Here is a 27,224-nt window from a genome sequence, read left to right as displayed (position 1 = left end):
CTTATCAAGAGAACATCCCTGGTCATCCCCTGCCTCTGATCTGGCGGACTCACTAAACAAAAATGCCCCGTTTGTAAATTATGTCTGAGTGTTGGACTGTGCCTCTGGCTATTAGTAAATAGAAAAAAGTTGAAAATTGTCGGGTTTGCTTAAAAGGAATTTGAAATGATTTCTACCTTTACTTTTACTTTTGATACTTAAGTATATTTAAATCCAAATACTTTTATAATTTTACTCAAGTTGTATTTTACTGGGTGACTTTCACTTGAGTCATTTTCTATTAAGGTATATTTACTTTTACTCAAGTATGAGAATTTAGTACTTTTTCCACCACTGCAAATTAGGGTGCGAATCTGAAAACGGGAGGAGTTATGTGAGATTATAACAAACCTGAAGATCCAAGAACAGGGTGGGGGATGGATAGCGGCGACTTTTCGGGGTTGGCCTACCAATTTGTCTTTATTTCTAGTGACACTAAACGCGTAAACGATGGCTATTTAGGTTTTTGAGTTTATCGCAGTTTTCTTTTCACACCGATGAGGAACTGAAAGGGAGAAAAGAGGAAACATTCTTACCTAAATTAACAAGGTCAGTTTTATGATTATTTATCTCTCAGTATAATAGCAAATTCTCTAAATAAACAAAAGCAATCCGTTTTTATTATTCATCAGTGTCATTTATTTCCTAAATTGTTAGTGTGTTTCGTCACCATCCATTCTAAAGACTAGCTAGCACATTCGATTAATCGAGACTAGCTTCTACTGCATCTTCTCGACGGAAGGTTAACAACAGTGGTCATTCTTCGGTTCTCGTCGTCGACATCTTAAAATAATGGATGGAACGGGAGAAAAGGAGGCAAACGTTCGTATTTTTTATTGAATCAATTGTCTGTTTTTAATAACTAACTAATAACTAGCTACATTGGGCAAGGTAGGGTTTTAGTGCAGCTCGAGCCTAGATCGAACACACGACTAGCTAAAACCGCGAGTCCCTTTCCGCGTTCGGTTAGAACAGGTGCATGTCGCTCGAGCGCTGTGATGGTCGTGTCGGCTTGCGGTTCTTTGCATATTTGTTACTAAAACAATCCGTTCGTGTTAAATGTATCATCACTGTTGGAAGGATTGCTTTGCGACTGATGTTTTGTAAGTGTCTGTAATATGTTGAAGTCCAATAAAGCTAGCTAGCAATGGCCTGCTTCTCTAACGTTATCTAGTTAGCTACTTAGCTTGCTGTAGCTAGCTAGTTAGCATACCACCCGAAACGGGGCAGGCAGGGCCCTCCTTGTAATGGAATGACAGAATGCCTTTTATTTTTTCGTATCCGGACCTTTTCGATAATTCAAGGTTCAATTATTTATTCTGCTAACATTCTAGTTGACCTAATTTAGTAGCTAGTTATGTTTGTTTGCCAGTGTTGTGAATATTGTCTGTCTTAACAGCAGCTATGGCGAATATTAATGTGTTTTTAGCGCTCATATTTTAAATACGGGGGACCTTTATTACTTTGTAACGTTAAGTAACTCGTTAGTAGTACTAGACTACGCCACACTGTCTCATCTTGCTACTGTTGATCATTTGGCTTTCAGACCTGACTAGCTAACTAAATTAGTTGTTCGTTCAACTTCCCCTGTCATATTGGCTACTGACTACTGTCTTATAATTTCAATCACATTAGATTGCTGCTTGATTGAATTTCACAGCAACATTAGCTAAAATACATTTCCCCGTTTACACTTAGCCTACATATCGTACATATCGTTATACGAAGGTCAACATTTGGATAGCCTACTTACTAGCTTACTAAATTACTTTCATCTATGTTGTTCAGTGGTTGGGATCTGACTGGGTAACAGAGGGAACATCCAATCGTCTGAGATTGCAAGGCAAGCTTGTCTTGTGGAAATGTTTAATATTCAGATCATGTACTATCCAGTGGCTGCTTTGGTGGACGTTGGATACGTCAATTCAATTTGCTCTGAATGCCACTGTGCATTTGAGGCCTAATTATTTTGGATGGTTTCAAGTTATTTCCACTGCAAATGATTGTGAAGAGGAATTACGGATATCATTTCATGTAAACTTTTCCTCTTTGGTTGGAACTGGATGGAGCAGACATCCTTTCTACATGGGGAGGAACAGGGTTGTATTATTCTGACTGCAAATATGTTAGGAAATTGTCAGCATGGTAATAACATTTGCTATACCTTTCACAAGGCTTTGAAGGCCTAACATAATTTGCTCTGCCACACTGCCTTTTTCAATTTATAAAAAAAAGACTTCATTTTAGTTTAAAGTTAGTTGAACCAATTATTCTATGTTATTGTATTAGGAGTTGAGATATAGTAGCTGTTTGGTTGTGATTTAGGCTACTGACAGACCTTCCAAAAATGAAAATGTTCCCTAATTGCAACCTTACCAAACTTTGCATTCTTAGAAGTATCAATTTTACGAAGATAGTTTGTTTGTTAGGTGCTCCTTGGCTTTTTGTTGAATTTAAACACCTGACGTTTAACAAATTTCCAAGACAGGGCTAACTAAGGCTTCCAACTAGGGTTTATGTCAAAGATCTATGTTCTCAGGGATGGCACGACTGTTGGGTATTGGCTATAACGGAAAATGTTAGAATCTACTGACAAGTCTTCACCAAGTCTTCACCATTTAAACTAAGAAATTCACTGCTTTTGTGTTTGTTTTCGTTGCATCATATTCCTCCTTGCTATTGCACTGTAGCTAGGTATGGTGCGAACAGAAACACATCAAATACTTTTCTTGTTTGTTTGGGAAATGGGCCTTGAAATGAATCCTTGGTTTGAACACATGATTGAATCATGTTCAGGAAATTGGAACATAATATAATCTAGGCCACAGTGAGTGGCGAGCTCACTTTGATGCACACTGTCGCACTAATAGCTTTTTGCCTGTGTAGATTATTGCAAGGTGTAGGTATTGGCGGTTTCAAATATAAACACTGTTTTATGTAAACATGGCAGATGTGTTACTTGTTTGTGCTGTTACATAGAGGGAAAGTGAATTGGATGATCGAGCCTAGCAGTCCATTATGTAGGCCTGTTCTCTTTTTTTTATGTGGACTTCACCAGCCTTTTCTAATGTAGGCCATCCCCTGCCTGCTTGGCCTTGTCTCTCTTAAGGAGGTAGCAATAGAAAGTGTGACTGTACAGTGTTTTCTATTCAGACTGCTCTGAGTCAGGGGCTCCTAGCGGAAGGGAGGAGAGGGCCTCATGCAAGGAGGGAGTGTACAGGGAGAGTGCAGACCATAGAATTGTCTCTGGTTGTAGTGGTTTGATTGGGATCTCTGCTCTAATCTACATCTGCTCTAATCTACATCTGCATGTCTCAGAGTTATGGAATAAGTCATTAGATCAGACTCTGGTTTTAGGTGAAATGAGGATGACTAACTAGTTCAGAGTATTAAGCTGCAGCTGTCATGGTTTACAGCTTCAGAAATGGTGGGTAGTGAACCAAAACACCATAGACATCTACTGGTCAAACAAATGGTTCAATTATCTCATGTTGAAAAGTGGATGACTGACTACTTAGCCAAAGAGGGATTTAAGAACTTGCCAATTGTACAATTGCTTCAAATTAGGCAACATCAGCAATTCAGAAATGTGTAGCTGCCCTTGCAGCAGTAAATAAAATAAAAAATAAGCCATGCATTTCAGATGGTGCGTGTTCCTGCCTGCATCCAGCATTGCAGATTATATGCAGGATAGTGCTGAGCAAAGGAACCCTGTGGATGGGGCTTAATGGAACATTCCCTCTTACCCAGCTGGTGATCTAGTCATAACAATCTCCTTCTACAGCAAAAGCGGCAGTGCTTTTTGTTGTCAATGGTCTACCTGTTTCTGTAGTGAGATCCATCTCTACCTGTTTCTGTAGAGCGATCCATCTCTTTAAAATTTAGAAAGTATGTAAATGGGGTATAACTGACATTAAAAGTCTGAAATATAGGGCCTCCTGAGTGATGCAGCGGTCTAATGCACTGCATTGCAAGTGCTTGAGGCGTCACTACAGACCCGGGTTCGTTCCCAGGCTGTGTCACAACTGGCCGTGAACAGGAGTCCCATAGGGTGGCGCACAATTGGCCCAGCATTGTTAGGGGAGGGTTTGGCCGGGTGTGCTTTACTTGGCTCATCTCGCTGTAGTGACTCCTTGTGGCGGCCCAGGTGCCTGCAGGCTGACTTCCGGTTGTCAGTTGAACAGTGTTTCCTCCGACACATTGGTGCGGCTGGCTTCCGGGTTAAGCAGGCGGATGTTAAGAAGCGCGGTTTGGCGGATCATGTTTTGGAGGATGCGTGACTTGACCTTCACCTCTCCCGAGCCCGTTGGAGTTGCAGCGATGAGACAAGATCGCAATTGGATATCAAGAAAAGGGGGGTAAAATTAAAGATCCAGTCCATTTTAAAAATGTGTCCCCTTACACTTCATTGTTGTGATGCAAAAATTCTAGCGAAATGCATAGTGTTGCAGCAATGAGACAAGATTGAAAAAGGGGGTTAAAAAAAAAACTGAAATATTGAATGAATAGGCCTAAAAACTTTAAACGTTTCATTCCCCACTCAAATGATCGACTGAGTCGCTATGAGTGAAGGCTCCCTTGGAAAACACTTAGCCCTAACTTTAGACGATTTGCTGACTTTGCATCTAAGTTGAGGTTCTGCAATCGATCACGTCTGATCTCTAAAGCAATGTGATGACAGTGTTTGGTCTCCGAGCAGCGTTAGCCAGGCCGGCGGAGCAGAGTGAACAGACCAGGGATCCTGACCCTCCCTTCTCTCTTTTAGTTTCTTTACAGATGCTGAATGATGTTGGCATGTGTTTTTAAAAGGGGAAAGAAAATGCTTAGATCCATTTGTATGGTAAGCCTTATCAGTTGCCTTTGGGGTTTGATGAAGGCAGAATGAATATTGTAGTGTCAGACAGGCCAAAGGGGAATCAAAGCTGTGCTTGTCTGTGGTGCTGAACTTTCTCATCCCCTTTTAATTGGCTTTTCTGAAAGGTACTGTAAGGGCAGGCTTTTAAAGATCCCTCTGAATAGGGTTGCACATTTTGGAGAATATTCAGAGGTGGAAACTTTCCGTGGGAATTAACTGGAATATATGGGAATTAGCGGAAATATATGCAAATGAATATTAATACCATTTAAATGTAGAAGTTTTTTACATTGGATATACACTGCTCCAAAAAATAAAGGGAACACTTAAACAACACATCCTAGATCTGAATGAAAGAAATAATCTTATTAAATACTTTTGTCTTTACATGGTTGAATGTGCTGACAACAAAATCACACAAATAATCAATGGAAATCCAATTTATCAACCCATGGAGGTCTGGATTTGGAGTCGCACTCAAAATTAAAGTGGAAAACCACACTACAGGCTGATCCAACTTTGATGTAATGTCCTTAAAACAAGTCAAAATGAGGCTCAGTAGTGTGTGTGGCCTCCACGTGCCTGTATGACCTCCCTACAACGCCTGGGCATGCTCCTGATGAGGTGGCGGATGGTCTCCTGAGGGATCTCCTCCCAGACCTGGACTAAAGCATCTGCCAACTCCTGGACAGTCTGTGGTGCAACGTGGCGTTGGTGGATGGAGCGAGACATGATGTCCCAGATGTGCTCAATTGGATTCAGGTCTGGGGAACGGGCGGGCCAGTCCATAGCATCAATGCCTTCCTCTTGCAGGAACTGCTGACACACTCCAGCCACATGAGGTCTAGCATTGTCTTGCATTAGGAGGAACCCAGGGCCAACCGCACCAGCATATGGTCTCACAAGGGGTCTGAGGATCTCATCTCGGTACCTAATGGCAGTCAGGCTACCTCTGGCGAGCACATTGAGGGCTGTGCGGCCCCCCCAAAGAAATGCCACCCCACACCATGACTGACCCACCGCCAAACCGGTCATGCTGGAGGATGTTGCAGGCAGCAGAACGTTCTCCACAGCGTCTCCAGACTCTGTCACGTGCTCAGTGTGAACCTGCTTTCATCTGTGAAGAGCACAATCTTGGTGTTCTCTGGCAAATGCCAAACGTCCTGCATGGTGTTGAGCTGTAAGCACAACCCCCACCTGTTGACGTCGGGCCCTCATACCACCCTCATGGAGTCTGTTTCTGACCGTTTGAGCAGACACATGCACATTTGTGGCCTGCTGGAGGTCATTTTGCAGGGCTCTGGCAGTGCTCCTCCTTGCACAAAGGCGGAGGTAGCGGTCCTGCTGCTGGGTTGTTGCCCTCCTACGGCCTCCTCCACGTCTCCTGATGTACTGGCCTGTCTCCTGGTAGCGCCTCCATGCTCTGGACACTATGCTGACAGACACAGCAAACCTTCTTGCCACAGCTCGCTTTGATGTGCCATCCTGGATGAGCTGCACTACCTGAGCCACTTGTGTGGGTTGTAGACTTCGTCTCATTCTACCACTAAAGTGAAAGCACCGCCAGCATTCAAAAGTGACCAAAACATCAGCCAGGAAGCATAGGAACTGAGAAGTGGTCTGTGGTCACCACCTGCAGAACCACTCCTTTATTGGGGGTGTCTTGCTTATTGCCTATAATTTCCACCTGTTGTCTATTCCATTTGCACAACAGCATTTGAAATTTATTGTCAATCAGTGTTGCTTCCTAAGTGGACAGTTTGATTTCACAGAAGTGTGATTGACTTGGAGTTACATTGTGTTGTTTAAGTGTTCCCTTTATTTTTTTGAGCAGTATATTTACCATATATGGAGACAAATGATAACCTTTTACCTTAGCATGAGTAGACATTGCAAATTATTAAATCCTTCCAATAGAAATAAAAAACACAATTTAGTTACGAATTGAACTTTAATTATATTAGTTGACTCTTCACAGGATGATTTCACTGAACAACAAAAGAAAGGGAATATTGAATGATCCCCAAAGATCCATCGCATCTCCCAAAAACGTTTTCAACATACATCTGTAAAATGATAGTCTAGAAACTAAAGCTTTGGTTGTCTTCTTCTCAGGCTTCCATGTCTTCTCCCTGGACCTCCTCAATGTCCACCTCTTCAACATCACTCTGAGGCCTCATCTTCACTGTCACTTTCCAATCTTGTTGAGGATGGCTCGTCAGGCTCATATTTGTCCAGATGGCCACCAATTTTTCAACTCTTGTATTGTCAGCCTGTTGAGTGTGTGTGTGTGTGTGTGTGTGTGTGTGTGTGTGTGTGTGTGTGTGTGTGTGTTCCCAAACAAGGACCAGTTGCACTCTGAGGCGGCTGATGTTGGTGGGATTTGGAGGATAATGGAGGAAAGAGCCTCAGCTCCACAAAGTCCCTTCTGATGAGATGTTGGCACGAGTGCCATATTGCATCTCCATCCAAAAGCCCTTGCTTGGAAGTGTACTTTGCCAGACTGCCAAGAACCTTGCCCTCATTCAGGCCAAGTTGGCGAGACATGGTAGTGATTGACACCATAGGCCTTATTGATCTCTGCACCAGACAGGATGCTCTTGCTAGCATACTTGGGGTCCAACATGTACGCGTGGCGCGTATGGGCTTCAGGCAGAAGTCTTCACGCTTTTTCATGTATTTCAGAACTGCAGTTTCCTCTGTGTCAACAGTGAAGTGGGCAGGGCAGTACGGATTTCTTCTCTTACATCTGCAAGCAGAGTCTGAACATCAGACAGGATGGCATTGTCTCCCTCAATCTGTGCAATGGCTACTGCTATAGGTTTCAGGCTGCTTACCCCTCTCCCAAAATACATCATCCAGGAGGATCCTCTTGATGGGGCTGTCTGTATCGGCAGACTGTGATATGGCCATTTCTTAGACTCCTTCCCCTTCAGGAGACTGTCAAACATGATGACAACACCACCCCAACGGGTGTTGCTGGGCAGCTTCAATGTGGTGCTCTTATTCTTCTCACTTTGCTTGGTGAGGTAGAGTGCTACTATAACTTGATGACCCTTCACATACCTAACCATTTCCTTGGCTCTCTTGTAGAGTGTATCCATTGTTTTCAGTGCCATGATGTCCTTGAGGAGCAGATTCAATGCATAAGCAGCACAGCCAATGGGTGTGATGTGAGGGTAGGACTCCTCCACTTTAGACCAAGCAGCCTTCATGTTTGCAGCATTGTCTGTCACCAGTGCAAATACCTTCTGTGGTCCAAGGTCATTGAATGTCTTCAGCTCATTGCCCATGTAGAGACCGGTGTTTCTGTTGTCCCTTGTCTGTGCTCCTGTTGAACACTGGCTGAGGGGTGGAGATGTAGTTAATTATTTCTTGCCAATGAGCATTCGACCACCCATCAGAGATGACTGCTATACAGTCTGCTTTCTCTGCTTTGCTTAACCTTCACTTGAACTCTGTTGAACTCTGCATCCAGCAACGTAGTAAAGAAAGCATGTCTGGTTGGAGGGGTGTATGCTGGGCGAAGAACATTCAGAAATCTCTTCCAATACACATTGCCTGTGAGCATCAGAGGTGAACCAGTTGCATACACAGCTCGAGCAAGACATTCATCAGCATTTTTCTGACTACCTTCCTCTATAGCTGTTGCTATCGATAAGGTGTCTGGATCGTCATTTTCACCTCGAATAGAAGTAGAGGGACTTTTGTCAGAGGTTCCTTGTTGTGAGTGCCGAGGGATCTTTATGCACTTGGCCAGATGATTCGGCGTCTTTGTTGCATTCTTCACATGTGATTTGGCACAGTATTTGCAAATGTACACATCTTTATTAGCTTTAGTGAAATGTCTCCACACATCAGATAGTGCCTGTGGCATTTTCCTGTAAAGATTAGGGGAAAAATGAGTAAAATAACAATGACAAAGACATAAATAGTTAAGCAGTTAGATTAAACAACTCCTTTGTAAGGTAAATGTTTTAACATGTATGGAAACGGGTGAATTAACACTTTTAGCAGGCTCAAGCAAGCTAAAACACACATGGTAGCAAAAACTAACTAGCATAAATTCAGTTAGAAATTATTTAAACACACTTTGCTGTAGGCTTCTATTTACTAGTTAACAAAAAAATCATGTATGCCATATAAAATATATTCACCCCACCCAGTATTGTAATCAAAACTTACCAGAAAGCATGTAGTCCTTTGCTCAGACAGTGTAGTAGTGTGGGCTCAATAGCATCTCATTAGTGTGCAAGATCTTGAGAATCAGCTGTACATGTGATGGAAGAGTGCACTGCACATGTGATGGAAGAATGCACTGTGCATGCAGAGGGTTGCAATTTCGTTGAATTGGGGCTAGTTTAGCCAAAATATGCTACAAGACCTAGAATTTCCTTGTGTATCCCACAAAGGTTCACTGTTTATAATACAGGTTGACTGACTAAATCAGAATGGCGTATTAATTACGGCCGATTTTAATTAGGGCCAACTTCAAGTTTTCATAACAATCGGTAATCGTCATTTTTGGACACCGATTATGGCCGATTACATTGTGCTCCACGAGGAGACTGCGTGGCAGGCTGACTACCTGTTACGCAAGTGCAGCAAGGAGCCAAGGTAAGTTGCTAGCTAGCATTAAACTGTTTTTAAAAAAAATATAAATCTTAACATAATCACTAATTAACTACACATGGTTGGTATTACTAGTTTATCTAGTTAGTAGTCTGCGTTGCATATAATCCATGCGGTGCCTGTTAACCTCTTACATCTAGACGGTCCGCTAGCGGAACACCTGCTCCAATATCCAATGATAGGCGTGGCGCGAATTACAAATTCCTCAAAAATACAAAAACTTCAATTTTTCAAACATATATGACTATTTCACAGCATTTTAAAGACAAGACTCTCCTTTATCTAACCACACTGTCCGATTTCAAAAAGGCTTTACAGCGAAAGCAAAACATTAGATTATGTCAGCGGAGTACCCAGCCAGAAATAATCAGACACCCATTTTTCAAGCTAGCATATAATGTCACAAAAACCCAGAAGACAGCTAAATGCAGCACTAACCTTTGATCTTCATCAGATGACACACCTAGGACATTATGTTATACAATACATGCATGTTTTGTTCAATCAAGTTCATATTTATATCAAAAAACAGCTTTTTACATTAGCATGTGACGTTCAGAACTAGCATACCCCCCGCAAACTTCCGGGGAATTTACTAACAATTTACTAAATTACTCACGATAAACATTAACAAAAAGCATAATTATTTTAAGAATTATAGATACAGAACTCCTCTATGCACTCGATATGTCCGATTTTAAAATAGCTTTTTGGTGAAAGCACATTTTGCAATATTCTAAGTACATAGCCCAGCCATCACGGGCTAGCTATTTAGACACCCGGCCAGTTTAGCCTTCACCAAAATCAGATTTACTATAACAAAAATGTTATTACCTTTGTTGTCTTCGTCAGAATGCACTCCCAGGACTGCTACTTCAATAACAAATGTTGGTTTGGTCCCAAATAATCCATCGTTATATCCGAATAGCGGCGTTTTGTTCGTGCGTTCCAGAAACTATCCGAAATGGTAAATCAGGGTCGTGCGCATGGCGCAATTCGTGACAAAAAAATTCTAAATATTCCATTACCGTACTTCGAAGCATGTCAACCGCTGTTTAAAATCAATTTTTATGCAATTTATCTCGTAAAAAAGCGATAATATTCCGACCGGGAATCTCCTTTTCGGCAAACAGAGGAAAAATCACAAAGACGGGGGCGGCCATTGCACGCGCCTACGTCCCTTGATCGGCCACTTGAGAAAGGCGATAATGTGTTTCAGCCTGGGGCTGGGATGACGACATTCTGTTTTTTCCCGGGCTCTGAGAGCCTATGGAAGACGTAGGAAGTGTCACGTGAGAGCAGAGATCGTTTGTAATTGAATGAGATGGCAAAGAAGTTCAAGAAATGGTCAGACAGGCCACTTCCTGTAATGGAATCTCTCAGGTTTTGACCTGCCATTTGAGTTCTGTTATACTCACAGACACCATTCAAACAGTTTTAGAAACTTTGGAGTGTTTTCTATCCAAAGCCAATAATTATATGCATATTCTAGTTACTGGGCAGGAGTAGTAACCAGATTAAATCGGGTACGTTTTTTATCCAGCCGTGAAAATACTGCCCCCTAGCCATAACAGGTTAATTTATTGAATCACAGCCTACTTCACCAAACATGATGCTTGAACAAACGCATTTGTGAAAAAAGCACTGTCGTTGCACCAATGTGTACCTAACCATAAACATCAATGCCTTTCTTAAAATCAATACACAAGTATATATTGTTAAGCCTGCATATTTAGGTAATATTGCCTGCTAACATGAATTTCTTTTAACTAGGGAAATTGTGCCACTTGCCTTCTGTGCAAGAAGAGTCAGCGTATATGCAGCAGTTTGGGCTGCATGGCTCGTTGCGAACTGTGTGAAGACCATTTCTTCTTTACAAAGACCGTAATTAATTTGCCAGAATTTTACATAATTATGACATAACATTGAAGGTTGTGCAATGTAACAGCAATATTTAGACTTAGGGATGCCACCCGTTAGATAAAATACGGAACGGTTCTGTATTTCATTGAAAGAATAAATGTTTTGTTTTTGAAATGATGATTTCTGGATTTGTCCACATTAATGACCTAAGGCTCGTATTTCTGTGTTATTATAATTAAGTCTATGACTTCATAGAGCACTCTGACTGAGTGGTGGTAGGCAGCAGCAGGCTCGTAAGCATTCATTCTAACAGCACTTTCCTGCATTTGCCAGCAGCTCTTCTCTGTGCTTCAAGCATTGTGCTGTTTATGACTTCAAGCCTATCAACTCCTGACATTAGGCTGGCAATACTATAGTGCCTATAAGAACATCCAATAGTCAAAGGTATCTGAAATACAAATGGTATAGAGAGAAATAGTCCTATAATAACTACAACCTAAAACTTCTTAACTGGGAATATTGAAGACTCATGTTAAAAAGAACCACCAGCGTTCGTATGTTCTGAGCAAGGAACTTAAATGTTAGCTTTTTTACATGGCAAATATTTCAGTTTTACTTTCTTCTCCAACACTTTGTTTTCGCATTATTTAAACCAAATTGAACGTTTCATTTATTTGAGACTAAATAGATTTTATTGATGTATTATATTAAGTTAAAATAAGTGATCATTCAGTATTGTTGTAATTGTCATTATTACAAAAAAATATATATTTATAAAAACATCGGCCGATTCAATCGGTATCGTTTTTTTTTTGGTGGTCCTCCAATAAATGGTATCGGTGTTGAAAAATCATAATCGGTCGACCTCTAGTTTATAAGCAAACTTTTTAAAATTAATTTAAGAAACATTCCCAGGCTTAACTTCCCATGGAAAAATTCTGGAAATTTACCGGGAAGTTTACGGCCCTTTGCAATCCTACTTCTGAATAAGTTCACGCTGAACCCGACTGAATGGAGAAAATGAGACCTATAGGAAGAGTACAACCAGGCAATAACAGCTGTCAGTTGTAAATAGGAATTTTCCCATTTAGGCTATATAAATGCTCATTTCCATTCAAATTCTCCTGCGAAAAATTGTCTGTTATAGTCCTGAGGCTGTGACGTCAGCTCATATGTTTGCTTGGCATTAGGATTCCAGGCGATTGGCCGACCCTGTACTGCCCGTCTCTCAGCGTTACAGAATTGGGGTTGGCTGGGTCAGCACAGTGGAGGCTCTAATTCCCACCCCCAGGGCACCTAATTAAAACTTACAACCAAGACAAACGACCTTTGACTCTGCCTGCCATCTCATGAGAACTGCTTTTCTGAAAACTCCATGACGTGCGAAGAGATCAGTGGGAGATTCACATCCCCTCTTAGCAAATAATTATGGCACTGTCTGTATCAGAATACTACTTCATGCTTGGTCTTCTGTATCAAAGCCTGTTTTTAGATTCTGCTTGTTCATTTAGTCAGGCCTCCCACTAGGTTGCTAGTTCATAACTGATCTGATAAAGGCAAAAAAAACAAACGTCTCTATCCTGGGAATGAAAAATATGTTTTAGCACTCAGTTTTGCCCCAGTCGTTTTGTTTTGTCATTGTTACGTTCGCCCACTTCATGGACCATTGCATTGAAATATTGTTAGTTAAAACTCTTTTGCGCTCAATATTTTGTAAAACCCAACACAATGGGTGCAGAGAATTCCTTTGTTATTATATAGTATTGAAAAATGGACTCGCCCCCACAAGCTTGAGAGGTCTTTTGTGGAGGCAAATAACACTTGATGAGTTTATTAATTTAAAAAAATGATATCAGGTTCTTACACTGGTTCTCTTTCTTTGCAGTGGCTGACTAACATGGCTGACTAACTACCTGCCACATCTCTCTTCATGGATAACAGAGGAAGACGACAAAGGAAACACAAAATAAAACCTCATTAATTATCAACAAAGACAAACATCCAGAGGAACCAACCCACCACTATCGTTCCATCACTCTGATTTCCAGTGCATGTGGTCCTGAAGTTGTCCTAAGGAGGAGGCGGGGAACACATAGGCCTACCACTATGCACTGTAAACAGAGCGTTTGGGACTGTGGAAGTGTGGGGAGAACCAGACCTCCCCCAGGCAGGACTATCCCCCTGGTGCTGGGGCTACTGGTGGCCCTGGTCCAGGGCAGTGTGCCTGGGAGACCACTGGTGGAGGGCCTGGGGGAGATGTTGTCGGTGGACCTGGAAGCCTCCATGCACACCTCTGTCCTCTCTGACCTGCAGACTGCAGCCTCTGTAGCCACAGAGGGACCTCCCACGGGTATCCCACAATCCCTGGCTGCGGTCACAGAGGTGGCCCCTGAAGGAATCCCTGACTCTTCAGCGGTGGTAGGCCAGGGATTCCATTTGAGGATTCCGCCCAGGGCGAAGAATGGCAGTTGCAATGTTAAGGTAAGCATTGTCATGACTAGGACGTTACTGCTGATTGAATATAGTGTCCCTCCCCACATACTGGTGGTGGATCTAATGGTGATCATCAAACCACCACTGTAATGTCCAGATGAACACTGATGGTAATAATTAGGGCTGACCCCAATTAGTCGACTGGTCGATTGTTTGGTCGTTAAGCTGTCGGTCAACCAAGATTGTTTTAGTTGAGCAGTAACACATATATATTTGCGCCCATCTCAGTGAACTAATCCATTGCGAAGGCCTAGACTAAAAGCTAATTTATGCTTGATCCGGAAATGTGGTATGAGGCTCCGTGTGGAGGGTGGGGTAAATGTGGTAGGAGGCTCCGTGTGGAGGGTGGGGTAAATGTGGTAGGAGGCTCCGTGTGGAGGGTGGGGTAAATGTGGTAGGAGGCTCCGTGTGGAGGGTGGGGTAAATGTGGTAGGAGGCTCCGTGTGGAGGTTGGGGTAAATGTGGTAGGAGGCTCCGTGTGGAGGGTGGGGATTTTTTTAAATGTTACCTTTATTTAACTAGGCAAGTCAGTTAAGAACAAATTCTTATTTTCAATGACGGCCTAGGAACAAATGTCGTAACAATGCAGAAGGCTCTGTATAGCTCAATGCATTTGAAAAATCTTTCCAGCTCTCTCCCTTTTGATAACCACTCAGCGTGAAAGAGAAAAATGTCATGCTGTCTGATCCAATGGAAATGTCATAAAATAGTGCTACCTGATTATTTCTTATTGGTGCTTGACTTGGACTGAAATAGATTAAGTACTCATTTTGGGTGCTGGTACTGTTTATTTAGGTGCAGGAGCTCCACAATACTTTTGAGCTAGTATTCTATAAGAGGAACAGGAGCTCAAGCAGTAGAACATTTGATGTGCCGGTACTCGCCTCCAGTGAGTTCTTGCCCAAGTCAAGCACTGGTTCTTATCCCTTGTGCAAATAGCCTACAGTTTTCTGTCCTGAGCTCACTGGTGGGGAAACTGAGGGCCAAGAATATTTTATGCAATTTTGCAAGTTTGCTAGTGCAAGTGTCGGGCTGGACCCAAGTTAATAGTTGATACAATGTTTCAGGTTTGTTGCAGACTGGCTCCTCATAGCCTATTTGATTTATTGGATATTTATTTTTATCTGAATATTTTCTACCTGCAGGCTGCAATGTTTTCATTTGGTGGCTTTATGTAGGCTATTTTTACATAGTTGGCAATAGAAGTTACTTTTTAGGTTCATCATTTTCTGTGCTGAAGGAGTGAAGTTTGTATTTTACCGACGTTAGGAAACCTGGTTATCGGTTTTGATTGAACAGGGCTCTCTAGAACGGACCTTTTTTGTGTACCGTTGTATTTCAATGAAATGTATGATGTCCTGAATGCGATCGTGCCATTGAATACATGTATGCAATGTAACTTTGACCTTAAGCTGCTCAGATGTTTGACTTCCTTTATATGATGTAATATGCCAGTTTATATGTAGGGTTGCAAAATTCAAGAAACTTTCAATAAATTCCCTGGTTTTCCAGAAATCCTGGTTGGAGGATTCATAGAATGAGGAAATTCATAAAAGAGGGAATTTATTGAAAGTTCCTGTAATTTTGCAACCCAAGTTAAACTGAGTGAACAAAACATTAGGGACACCTGCTCTTTCCATGACCTACAGACCAGATGAATCCAGGTGAAGGCTATGACCCCTTATTGATGTTAAATCCACTTCAATCATTGTAGATGACTAGGAGGAGACAGATTAAAGAATGGATTGTGTATGTGAGCCATTCAGAGGGTGAATGGGCAAGACAAAAGATTGAAGTGCCTTTGCACAGTGTATGGTATGTGCCAGGCGCATCCGTTTGAGTGGTTCAAGAACTGTAACCCTGCTAGGTTTTTCATGCACAGTTTCCTGTGTGTATCAAGAATGGTCCACCACCCAAAAGACATCCAGCCAACTTGATACAACTGTGGGAAGCATTGGAGTCAACATGGGCCAGCATCCCTGTGGAACTCTTTCGACACCTTGTAGAGTCCATGCCCCAATGAATTAAGGCTGTTCAAAAGGGGGTGCTACTCCATATTAGGAAGGTGTTCCTAATGTTTTGTGCACTCGGTGTATAACATTCAACATGTCACTCTGTATGCTCCTCTACCTCATTTTTGTAATCCTTTGTGCCCAGTGGCTTGATCACAATAGTGCCTTTTTCAGTCTTCCTGTCCATGTTGAAATAGCAATGTGAGGAGGTTACCTTGCACATAACAGACATCTCTCAAATTCTCTTCGGATTTTGGGAACAGTTATTACAGCTGAACAGAAAATTGTCTTCAATCTGTGTGGATGGAGAATGGAGGAAACAAAGCCTTTTTGGGCAGCATTGTAGTCCTGCCCAATAGGCTTAACTTTACATAACCCCAACCCTTTCATTCTCTTCTATTTCCTATTCAGTTTTTCCTCCCCAAGCTTGTATGGACATTTTGAACCCTTCTGCAATGATTTCTATTGGATATTAAACATACTCTAGGCTAGCTCATTCTGTGGCAGCAATTTGTTTTAGCCTTATGCTTCTTAACTAGCCAAATATTTACATTTTCAATGCTATGTATGGAATGCATATGCATAATATTTATGCCTCTCAGTACATTCTCTCTCACTGTGTCAATTCTGATTTTTATTTGGCTGTTGTGCAATTTGTTCCTTGGAGTTTGAATTAGAAGATTATTTTTGGCTCCTTGTATTATTGGGAATAATATCCTGACAAATCATAATGTCTCAAAATGAAGGGGAGAGGACTCAGGCGGCTGTCATTTTGTGAATAGGGGCTCACTGGGAGCAGAGCTTCCTGCTCACTTCAACAAGGGTCGGTAGAGACCGCAGTACAGATGGACGAAATGAGTCAATGAAAAATGTGAGACTGAGTTTTCCACATCAGGTCTGTCTGATATACCCTTAAGATTACTGTATAGTTGGATAGGTTTTTATTGTCAGGATCGGCCTCTTGTGTGAAACACCCTGTCCTTTCAGAGTTTTTTTTAATCTATGAGCCATAACGTTCCCCTATCTCTAAACCTTTCTTCTCTCCTGTTGCAGTTAACTGAGGTGGGAAAGGAAAGCTTACCCTCCTGGCTGAACTGGGCCACAGGGAGCTGCATCTTACGAGGCCTGGCCCTGGAGCAGGACAGAGGTGTCCACCATATCTCCCTCTCTGGCTCTGAGATGATAAACAGTGGCCATGGTCTGGAGGTCTTCTCTATTGAGGTGCACCCAGAGGAGTGGGCCGACACTGAGCCAGCCCTGTTGGCTCTCCAGGCTGAGGCCAACAACCTCCAGCCATTCACCTGCGGCAGTGAGGAGCCCGTCACTGTTCTCACCATCATCCTGGATGCCGACCTCACCAAGATGAACGCTCATCAGAGGGTAGGCCTGCTGGCCAGCATGAAGAAGTTTTCTGGTGTCCCCCTGGAGCACATGAGGGTGGTCCCTGTCGTCAACAACCGCCTGTTTGACATGTCCGCCTTCATGGCTGGGCCCGGAAATGCCAAGAAGGTGGTGGAGAATGGGGCCCTGTTGTCATGGAAGCTGGGCTGCGCCCTGGACCAGTCTAACATTCCGAACATCAACAGCGTCCAATCGCCTGCCAAGGATGGGTCCATGTCGTCCAAGCTAGGCTACCCAGTGGTGGGCTGGCACATCGTCAACAAGAAACCCCACCTGGTGAAACGGGTCAGGAGGCAGCTGGGAAACACCCCCACCCCTGTACCCTCCCTGCTCCCCCCAACCACTTACCCTGAGCCCCCTACTCGAATTGTTCCCAGCCCCACATCCCCTTCCATCTCCCCAGCCACTGACAGCTCTGCTCCTCCTGTCCGTGGACCCTTGCCCCTGCCGGTGAAGCCCACTATCAGGCTGAGAGATCAGATAGCCCACACTCCTACTATAGGGGCTCCTCAGCCTACTAGGGTCCTGGGCACCACCAGTACCATCCCCATCCAGCCTACTATGACCCGGCCTGCTATTCCAGAGGCTACTGCACTTCCCACCCCACCAAGCACCACTAGAAGGCCAAAGACCTCCACCACCAAGAAAACCAAGAAGGCAAAAACCTCCACTCCAGTGCCCAGAGAACCTAAGACCACCACGGCTAAGCCACCCAGACGCACCACCCCTCTGTCTCCTGTTCCTGACTACAACAACGAGAAGCCCCAGCTTCGCAACCCCATCGACGAGGTGAATGCCTGGGTCGGGACCTACTTTGAGGTGAAGATTCCTCCAGATACCTTCTTCGACAAAGAGGACGGCACCACGGACAAGCTGCGTCTGACTTTGAGGAAGAACCACAACGAAGTGGTGAGCGAGACCTCTTGGATCCAGTTTAACAGCACCATCCAGCTCCTGTACGGTCTCCCAGAGAAAGAACACGTAGGCAAACACGAGTACTTTATGCTGGCCACCGACAAGGCAGGCATGAGCACCATAGATGCCTTTGAGGTGCATGTCAACCGTTGGCTGTCCACCGATAAGCCCTCCGTTGTTTTTGCCGCCCGTTTCCATGGTGAGCCCAAGACATTGGCCAACAACGTCCACAAAAAGATCCTCCTGACTAAGAAGCTGGCGTATGCATTGGGTGACCGGAACACCAGCACAGTGACCCTGCGGAGTATCACCAAGGGCTCCATCGTGGTGGAGTGGACCAACAACAGCCTCCAGCAGAGCCCCTGTCCCAAGGACCAGATCACCGTCCTCAGCAGAAAGATCTCCGACCCCCAGGGCAGGCCCACTCTGGCCTTCTCCAATGCCATGGAGCCGGACTTTAAACCCATCAACATCTCCGTCCGCGGCACCAACAAATGCCAGACCTACACTTTCGTGCCCCCAGGAGAAGTGACCATCCCTGTTCCCCCTCCAGCCACTCCTTCCCCTGGCACTGGTCGTAGCACCAGTGACGATGTTTACCTGCACACAGTTATCCCAGCTGTGGTGGTGGCGGCGCTACTGCTGATTGCCGGCGTCATCGCCATGGTCTGCTACCGCAAGAAGCGCAAGGGCAAGATGAGCATTGAGGAGCAGGCTACCTTTATCAAGAAAGGCGTGCCCATCATCTTTGCAGATGAGCTGGACGACTCCAAGTCTCCCCCGTCCTCCAGTATCCCCCTCATCCTGCATGAGGAGAAGCCACCCCTGCCCCCTCCAGAGTACCCCAACATGGCTGGCCCTCACAGCACCCTGCTCAACCAGGATCTCCTGATGGAGGAGTACTCCATCTACCATGATGATGACCCCAACGCACCCCCCTATCAGCCCCCGCCACCCTTCACCGTCCCCATCGAGGGGAAAGGGTCCCGCCCCAAGAACATGACATCATACAGGTCACCACCTCCCTACGTGCCTCCCTAACGCTTACAGGTGCCTTGGCTTTGGGATGGAGGAAGAGGGGGAGCTGTGGTGACTTTTTTGTTTGAAAACAATTTCCGGAAGGATTTTACACACTGTACAGTGGGATGGCTTTGACATAGCCGGAGTAGACGACCACATCTGTATAAGTGACCACTATGGATAACGTACTGTATAAGTCTAACACTGGCACAGGAAAACTGGACAGAGACCGTTTGTAAACGCCAGCTCTCTTTCTTTTGTTGTCCTTCATAGTTATGCTTTCAACTCTTGCGTAATCTTTATTTTTTATTTTTATCTGTTCTTGCCAAGAATAATGATTTTTATCTTTGAAGATGTACTGTTTCTATTGTATAGAAAATAATGCAAAAGCGAGAGAGACTGTAGGCTGCAGAGGCCTTGGAGCAAATGTCACCATGACAACAGACGTGTAGGCTCTCAATCACAAAGTTCATCTTTATACCAATTACAGTATCACTTATTGGTCTTTGGATTAGCTCTACTAAGATTTTGCTCCTGTTATTTTTAGAAGGTCATCTAAGACAAAGTCAAACTAAAAACATGAAACCATCGTTTATTTACATCATAACCTTACATTTTATATTCTCCTCTTAATGTTACCCTTTTTCTTTCTTTTACTTTTTATCCCCTCTTAAAAATAACAGGTGTAAAACTTTCACTGGTGCAGACGCCTAATAAAACTAGCCCTTTCTATCTGGCAGAACTGAACATTCTAACTGGTAGCCTAAAAAGGACGTTTTTTTTTTTATTTAAATTTTTTTAATGCATAATGGGACTGAAATATCCTCTGCTATACAGGTACTGTACTTGATCAACAAGTAAATCATAGACTGATAGTGAGTGACCACACTTCTTAATGTAAGAGGATTACAAAACAGGAGGAATAACGACGTCAATATACATCGGTGTATTAACTTGCCGCTGATCTTGCCCCTGAAACAGAGAGATCACTATACAGTGCCTTTAGAAAGTATTCACACCCCTTGACTTTTTACAGCATCAATTTAAAATTGATTACATTTAGTTTGTCACTGGCTTACCCACACTAGCCTATAATGTCAAAGTGGAATTATGTTTTTTAAAATTCTTTACAAATTAATTAATGAAAAGCTGAAATGTCTTGTCTTAGTATTCAACCCCTTTGTTATGGCAACCCTAAATATGTTTAGGAGAAAAATGTGCAGTACAGTGAAACTGCAAAAAATGTGGCAAAGAAATTTGACTATGTCCTGAGTACAAGGCTCTTAGACTTACCCAGAAAGACTCACAGCTGTAATTGCTGACAAAAGTGATTCTAATATGTATTGACTCCGGGGTATGAATTCGTATGTAAATGAGATGTCTGTTAAATTTAAGAAATTGGCAAACATCTCTAAAAACATGTTTTGACTTGTCATTATGGGGTATTGTGTGTAGATGGGTGAAGGGGAAGAGAGAAAAAAATATCTTTTTAAAATTGTAACACAAAATGTGCAATAATGGTATGAATACTTTCTGAAGGCACTGTACTATTCCAGGGTTGCCAAGGTAGTGATAAAGCAAAGTATTCCTGTTTTCTTTTTCATCATAATGCTGGGTCAATGAGATGCTGTAACTAGGCAGCAGAGTGAGCTGATGGAAGTAAATCATTAGGCTACTAGATTGATCAATTATTTGTTAGTGTTGATGTAAGTTTTGGGGTTCAGGTCTCCCTTGGACCAGGTCTGTTGCAGAAGAGATTTTATCACAATGAGAAAATAACCTTAACTTTTATTAAGTAAATGAAATAAGAAAAGTGAGGGGGAACGTACAGTTCTGCAATATCCGTGCTCTCTGCCTCTATGCTGCTGCACTGTATCGTTAGTCTCTCAGTCATCATCAGTTGTGAGACAAGTGTATGTACATAATGGTGTGCCTGTGAAACTGAAGATCTCATAACGTTAATGTGTTTTATCAGTAGAGTTATGCTAGTGGGAGGGAAATTTTATTCTCAATTTTTTTTGTCTAGATTCGTCACGATGTCATAAATTTAAATCATAGTTTGAAGGGGCAAAAAAAGTTGACTTTCCCATCACTGAAAATATTGCATCCTGTAAAGAATACGATGTGGGAGGAAGACAAGTGAATAATGTAGGTTTCATATCTGATATCACCATAAGGAAAAATGGTGAGGGGGAAAAAAATCTAATGTTTTTACTGAATTTTTGATACGGTCTCAAATTGTTTTATGAAAATATATTAATAAAGATGTACTACTATTTGTAAAGCCTCAAAGACCCTGCATTTTCCCTTTGGTCACTTTTTCCTCTGTGAAATTAATTGGATCACTATTGGGTGTGATTTCATCACGTTATCATTTTCTTCTATTTCACGCTTTGTAAACATTTTCTCACAGTTCATATATTAACACTTCCATGAGATTGGGTTATTAGCTCTGGTTAATGTCTAGAAGATTAATATATATTACAGTATGTGTAGTTAAGACATTTTATGTTTCAGAATGTCAGTCACAATCATGATTGGGATCAATATCTGATGAGAATCTCTTCCGGTTGAATGAATCAGCAACACATTTCTCGCTCCACAATCTAGCTAGCAGTATTTTAAATCATGTCTCTTATTACTTTTCATAATCCTAAACATATGTGTAGCTACACGTACCATCTGCTCGTTTTTGATTAAACTGGGTACCAGTCTTTTTAGCTAATGTTTCACTCCTTGCCACTCCTGTCTTTGGCAAATGACAGGAGTGGAATGATATCTAAAAGGACTGGTACCCAGGATGGTTGTCAAGGGCCTAATGCTGCACAACCTCTTATGTTCACATGAACAGGTTACAAATAGGTATAATGAATGAAAATCTGAATAATTTAATCATCATACACATTGAACAAAGATGTGTATCAATGTGGAGCTACTGTAAACCAGAGGAGCTGGCCCATATTAAGCTTGCCCTACTTTGGCGGTTGAATTAAACCTGCAGGTCTTTTGTACCTTTAGCACTAAATGTTGTCCTTTTGTGAGAAACCACAAATGGAGTGACCCTGCGGACATATACTCTGCATTATTCATGACGATGGATTGGAAAGGTCTTTGTATTTGACAAACGCCACTGTTTAAGTGCAAGTCCAATGAGTGATAGATTAGGGCCAGTCAGGGCCGGCTCTAGCCTTTTGGGGGCTCTAAGCGAGATTTGGTTGGTGGGTCCCCACGCCAAGCAGGCCTAGAAAATGTTTGACCCCCTCTTAAGGGTGGGGAGAGTTTTTATTTTTTTACTAATGTTTTAAAGTACATTTCCTGCAATTCTACACATGTAATCATTGGGGCTTAGAGAAAATATCCAGTTTTAAAGCACCTTTCTACAGTTCTACACGTTTTGCCATAGGTCGGCGAGAAATTGTGACATTTTATAGCAAATGTCATGCAATTCTACACATTTTGCCATGACTTATGCCATGTTAAGGATATCTGAGTAAGGGTGACTAACAAAATCAATGTGGGTCAGGGCCCCTGAGCACGTGCCCGGTTTGATATTCGGCTATGATTACTACAAGTTTAGATAACTGGCTAGACTAATTTAACAATGTAAAAATGGTTAGCTGACATGGCTAATTGAGTGATTGTCAGTGACTGAAAGAACAAGAGAGAAACTGCTGATGCACAACCAAATTTAGAACTTACACCTTGTGTATTCTACTATTCTAACTCTCAACAGTAAGTTGAGACACCTGAGTTCCCCCAAAAATTATATATATAATAATAATCATTTGGTCTGGGGCCCCCTAGCAGCCGGGGGCCCTAAGCAACAGCTTATGTTTCTTATAACCACCATCCAGCACTGCTACAAGTGCTGTTACCAGGCACAGGCAGGACCTAGTAAGGACTAAGTACACCACTTTCCTTAGGAATTACTGAGAGAGGGGATTTGATTTACTGATATTTCTGACCAATCTGGAATTCCTGATTGACCCAAGAAAATCCGGACGGCCAATTCTCACACCTGTATTTTACAATCAAAGTGGACCGATAGCCTTTACCCATGATTCTCTTTATTTTGACAATCACATTCCTGATTATACTGTATGTCTGACTACTGTAGGCTTACTATAAAAACAATATGGGGTAACCCAGTTCCTAGCTGGCTACAGCGAATGGGTTTCCACATACAAGCACCACACTTTTGTAGAAGAAACTACTGTATATTTATGTAATATAAATCAATTTAAATGTAATGTAAGGAGAAGAGAAGAGACAGAAATATAGCCCTATAAATTCAGTATGTTTGTTCTAACAGCAGTGTTCCTACTATGTTTTCAGGTGGGAGCCTTCTCTTCCACTGCTCTTGGCTCCTACCTCTTTGCCGGGTTATCTATTTATATCAATGACTAATCATTGCCTTACGATTCTAACATTAGAGAGCTTTTGTTATCATGGCTTACTCTGGAAAGGTCAGAAGCAATTCTATTAGCTGTTGGTGTTGCGTTTCAGACCCATAACTCACTGACAGACGTTTTTCAGTAGAAAATGTCCACATTTTGTCATTTGTCCTCTTCAGACACAATACAGGGCCTGAGAGAAATTCCTCTCTTCCTCAGAAAGCCCCAGTTGGTAGAGCATATTGAGTCACCATGATATGGGAGTCTTGTGTGAAAATCTCTTGTTATAGTGGCTATCTCTCCTCCGCAATACTGTAGTGTTTATTCTTACAAATGTAGGATCTTCATTTGATCACTCTTTTCTTGCTGAGAATTGTCTTGTGCTGCAGGAAATGCAGATGAGCTTTGTGATGTGCATAAATTCACTGAAAACCTGCACTAACACGGTTATATTAACAGTATTCCACTTTTCATGTAGCCTCATTTTGACCAGCTAATAGCCTAACCACCGGTCAAGCAACATTATGGACTAAAAGTTAAAATCCTATTGCTGCAGGATTATTTTGCTTCCAAAATACAGGTCAAATTATGATCCTACACCTGTAAAGTGAATCATGCTATCATACTTTGCTTAATCGGTTATTCAAAAGTCCAGGGTTTATTTTCATGTTGATCCTCCACTCCTCCTTAGAACCAACATAGATCCACTGCCATGTGTCATGACTATGCAATACAGATCAGGAGTGTCCAACGTTATACAGAATTCAGATAGAAATTAGTTGTACAGACAGATATTTATTATGTATGACTGACTGTCATGGTGAATAGGGGGTCATGTGAGGTCTATTAATTACAGTTCTGCAATATCTGCCACCTTCTGAATGTTTCACCTCACCGTTGAATCAGTTAGTCTCTTTCTCTGAATTGTCAACTGATTTGAACAGAATGCCATTCAATGTAAATTCACATTATACGTTTATGAAACTGCTTTATGGAATTACTTATGGAGAATAATCCATTCGTGTAGCTCATAAGTGCGCAGAGTTTGTCAGACTGACTGCAGCACTGCATTGTGCTGTAGCTAAAGTACTGCAGGGTTTTGTTGGGAAATGATATAAACACTTGGAGATTAGGCTTTTCCATATCCTGCCTCCCCCCACTTCATCAAAACTCTATGCACTCATTAATAATGTACTGGGAATGAAGGTTAATGTATGTGATGAAATATTGATGAGTTTTATAAGAGCCTAGACAGAGCTGACCTTTCAGTTGTCAATGCCTCTGATGCACTGCCTCTTGGCAGTTTGGGCTTGTCCTGTTTTGGTCCCTTTCACTGCTCTGTGCACAAAAACCACCATCTTCTACCACTCTATGTCACATTATTGTCACTGAAGACATGAGTTTATTCAGATTGAAGTGAATGGGGATATGCAATCAGCCCTAATCCTGAAGGTCCACTAATGAGGTTTGCGTGTTGGGTTACATTACATGAGTTCAACAAAAATACACTTTTTAGACAAAATTGTATTTTCTCGGCTAGCTACATAGCTTTGGGACAGAAGCCATTATAACACTACATTACACACAGGACATACATACATTTTATGAGTGTACAAGCCCTTGAGCAATGAGTTTCAACAACAAAACACACATCCAGAGATATATCTACTATATGAGAATAGCTTTAAATAGGTTGTTTGTTAGTACTATCAGGTATAATACAACACACTAAATAAGATATTTGTTTTTTTTCAGGGTGAAATTGGCTGTCAAATTAAATCTCTCCTTTCAAGTGTTCGGCTGTTTCTCTGGAATCATAACAAATGCTCATTAGCCACATGATGCTTCCAGGGCAACCTCTCCCTGAGAGAGGCTGCAATTATTCCACTGTAATAACGCGCTCTCTCTCTCTCCAATTGACACAAACTGTCAAATTATTCTAAAAAGACACTAATGACCCAGCTTCATATGCAAGCAATCCAGTGGTTGTTGAAGCTATTATAGCTGATCTCCTAATTAACATTGCTGGTAACGCAATATCTGCGTGGTGCTATGTGTCTTTGTCTCAGTTAAGTGCAGTACTTTTGAATGGGGTGTCATTTGGGACAGATTCTATATAATTTGAGCTAGCTCCATGGGTTGTTGTTGACCTTTGCCCTTCTGATGTCAGAGATGGCTGTATCAGTGCATTCCCACTAAAAGTAGCACTCTACTTGGTGATGTGGTGCGCTGACTCCTCTGTGACCCAGTGTATATCCATTTTTCATTCTGCCTTTCTGATGCAGGGATTCTTACTTACTGTGTAAAAAAAAGATGGCTGGATTGGGGTATAGTACAGTGTGTGTGTGTGTGTGTGTGTGTATATATATATATATATATATATATATATTAGATGTCTGACTGGGGGCGCTGTGTTGAAGCCACTGTGCCTCCATCTTGGTACTCCTCCACCATTGTACAGTTTTTGGGGGAAGCCATATCATATTTACATTTGTTTTTGACACATTTATTCCATTACAGACACCTTAATGCATACATTTCAATTATATTGTGTGATCTAAACATAAAAATACAAGATTTAAGTATACTTTTTTGAAATCCTACAACAATAAAAATTAATAAATACATTTCATTTTGTCCATGAAACATGAAATACTGTAGAATTCCATTAATTCCTATGGAGGACTGCTCCTTATGGGGAGTGCTAATATGGTTGACCTGTGGCGCCCCCCTTCAAAGCCTCTCACTGGCCAATATATAGCATGAGCAATACAGGATTTATATACATCATTTGGGTGCATTGGATTTGTTTTTGTTTTTGCTTACAAATTATTTCATACAGTATGTTCTTCAATGTCTTTGATATGCAATACTTCATGATGTTTAGGATATTGCATATAAAAGTGTGATGTATTGAGTGTACACTCCTCTCTCTTCCACATAATGGAGAATCTTGTCAGTTATGGTCATTAGACGTCTTCTGTTGAGTTCTGAACATCGCACAGTACTGAATATCCCTCCTGCGGATTTCTGCTTATGATTCATTTTTATGGCACAGATTTATTAGCCCATTCATCTAGAGAACTGATAACCTTCAGGTCAATGGAAAACAAAAAGACAGAGTTGGAGAAAGAGAAGATGAAGAAGAGATTACATTTGACAATTGACCAACTGTACTCCCCATAATCCACTGTCTTCGAAATGAATGAATTTGTTTAAAATCAGAGATTGGATTGAATCAGGGATATTCAACCGGGGGTACTGCAAGGGGTCCGAAAATAAATGAAAAAGTGATTTTTGCTAAGAGTATTGATTGATTGACTATGACATTTTAAGTCATCCAGCAGTGCTATTTGCAGACTTAGCTCCAGTTAAATGTTGCAAATCTTCAGCAATTCCTGATCCTGCGACTAAAAACAAGCTACATATGGACAGCGCCAAAACTAATGATTCTGTCTCTGCTCAGAAAAATCTGCAGAGCTGGGATGGTTGTATACCCCATATATATATACAGTCAGGTCCATAATTATTTGGACAAATCAAATCAAATGTTATTTGTCACATGCGCTGAATACAACAGGTCTAGACCTTACAGTGAAA

General features: G+C 42.0%; 1 protein-coding gene across 3 annotated transcripts; it reads left to right on the top strand.

Moving 5' to 3' along the window:
- Positions 1-360: 360 nt before the first annotated feature.
- On the top strand, positions 361-21,522 carry LOC106566673 (dystroglycan 1). Of its 3 annotated transcripts, none has more exons than XM_014134933.2 (3): positions 361-588; positions 13,275-13,870; positions 16,948-21,522. In XM_014134933.2, exons 2-3 carry the CDS (start codon positions 13,496-13,498, stop codon positions 19,249-19,251), a joined length of 2,679 nt encoding a protein of 892 aa, XP_013990408.1. In that variant the 5' UTR covers positions 361-588; positions 13,275-13,495; the 3' UTR covers positions 19,252-21,522. The 3 variants fall into 3 exon arrangements, with proteins under 3 accessions (XP_013990408.1, XP_013990409.1, XP_013990410.1); XM_014134934.2 differs by having other exon boundaries at positions 582-861; XM_014134935.2 differs by lacking the exon at positions 361-588 and adding an exon at positions 1,002-1,142.
- The last annotated feature ends 5,702 nt before the right edge of the window (positions 21,523-27,224 follow it).

This window comes from Salmo salar, chromosome ssa13, assembly GCF_905237065.1.
Source record: "Salmo salar chromosome ssa13, Ssal_v3.1, whole genome shotgun sequence".
Taxonomy (NCBI): Eukaryota; Metazoa; Chordata; class Actinopteri; order Salmoniformes; family Salmonidae; genus Salmo; species Salmo salar.
The sequence above is the reverse complement of the archived record's forward strand: the minus strand, read 5'-3'. Positions and strand labels throughout refer to the sequence as shown.

Bases quoted from the DNA above. Each gene is read 5' to 3' on its own strand.
- LOC106566673 (XM_014134933.2), top strand. From the start codon at position 13,496: ATGCACTGTAAACAGAGCGTTTGGGACTGTGGAAGTGTGGGGAGAACC. The intron at 13,871-16,947 runs GTAAGCATTGTC...CTCCTGTTGCAG, and splicing joins ATGGCAGTTGCAATGTTAAG to TTAACTGAGGTGGGAAAGGA.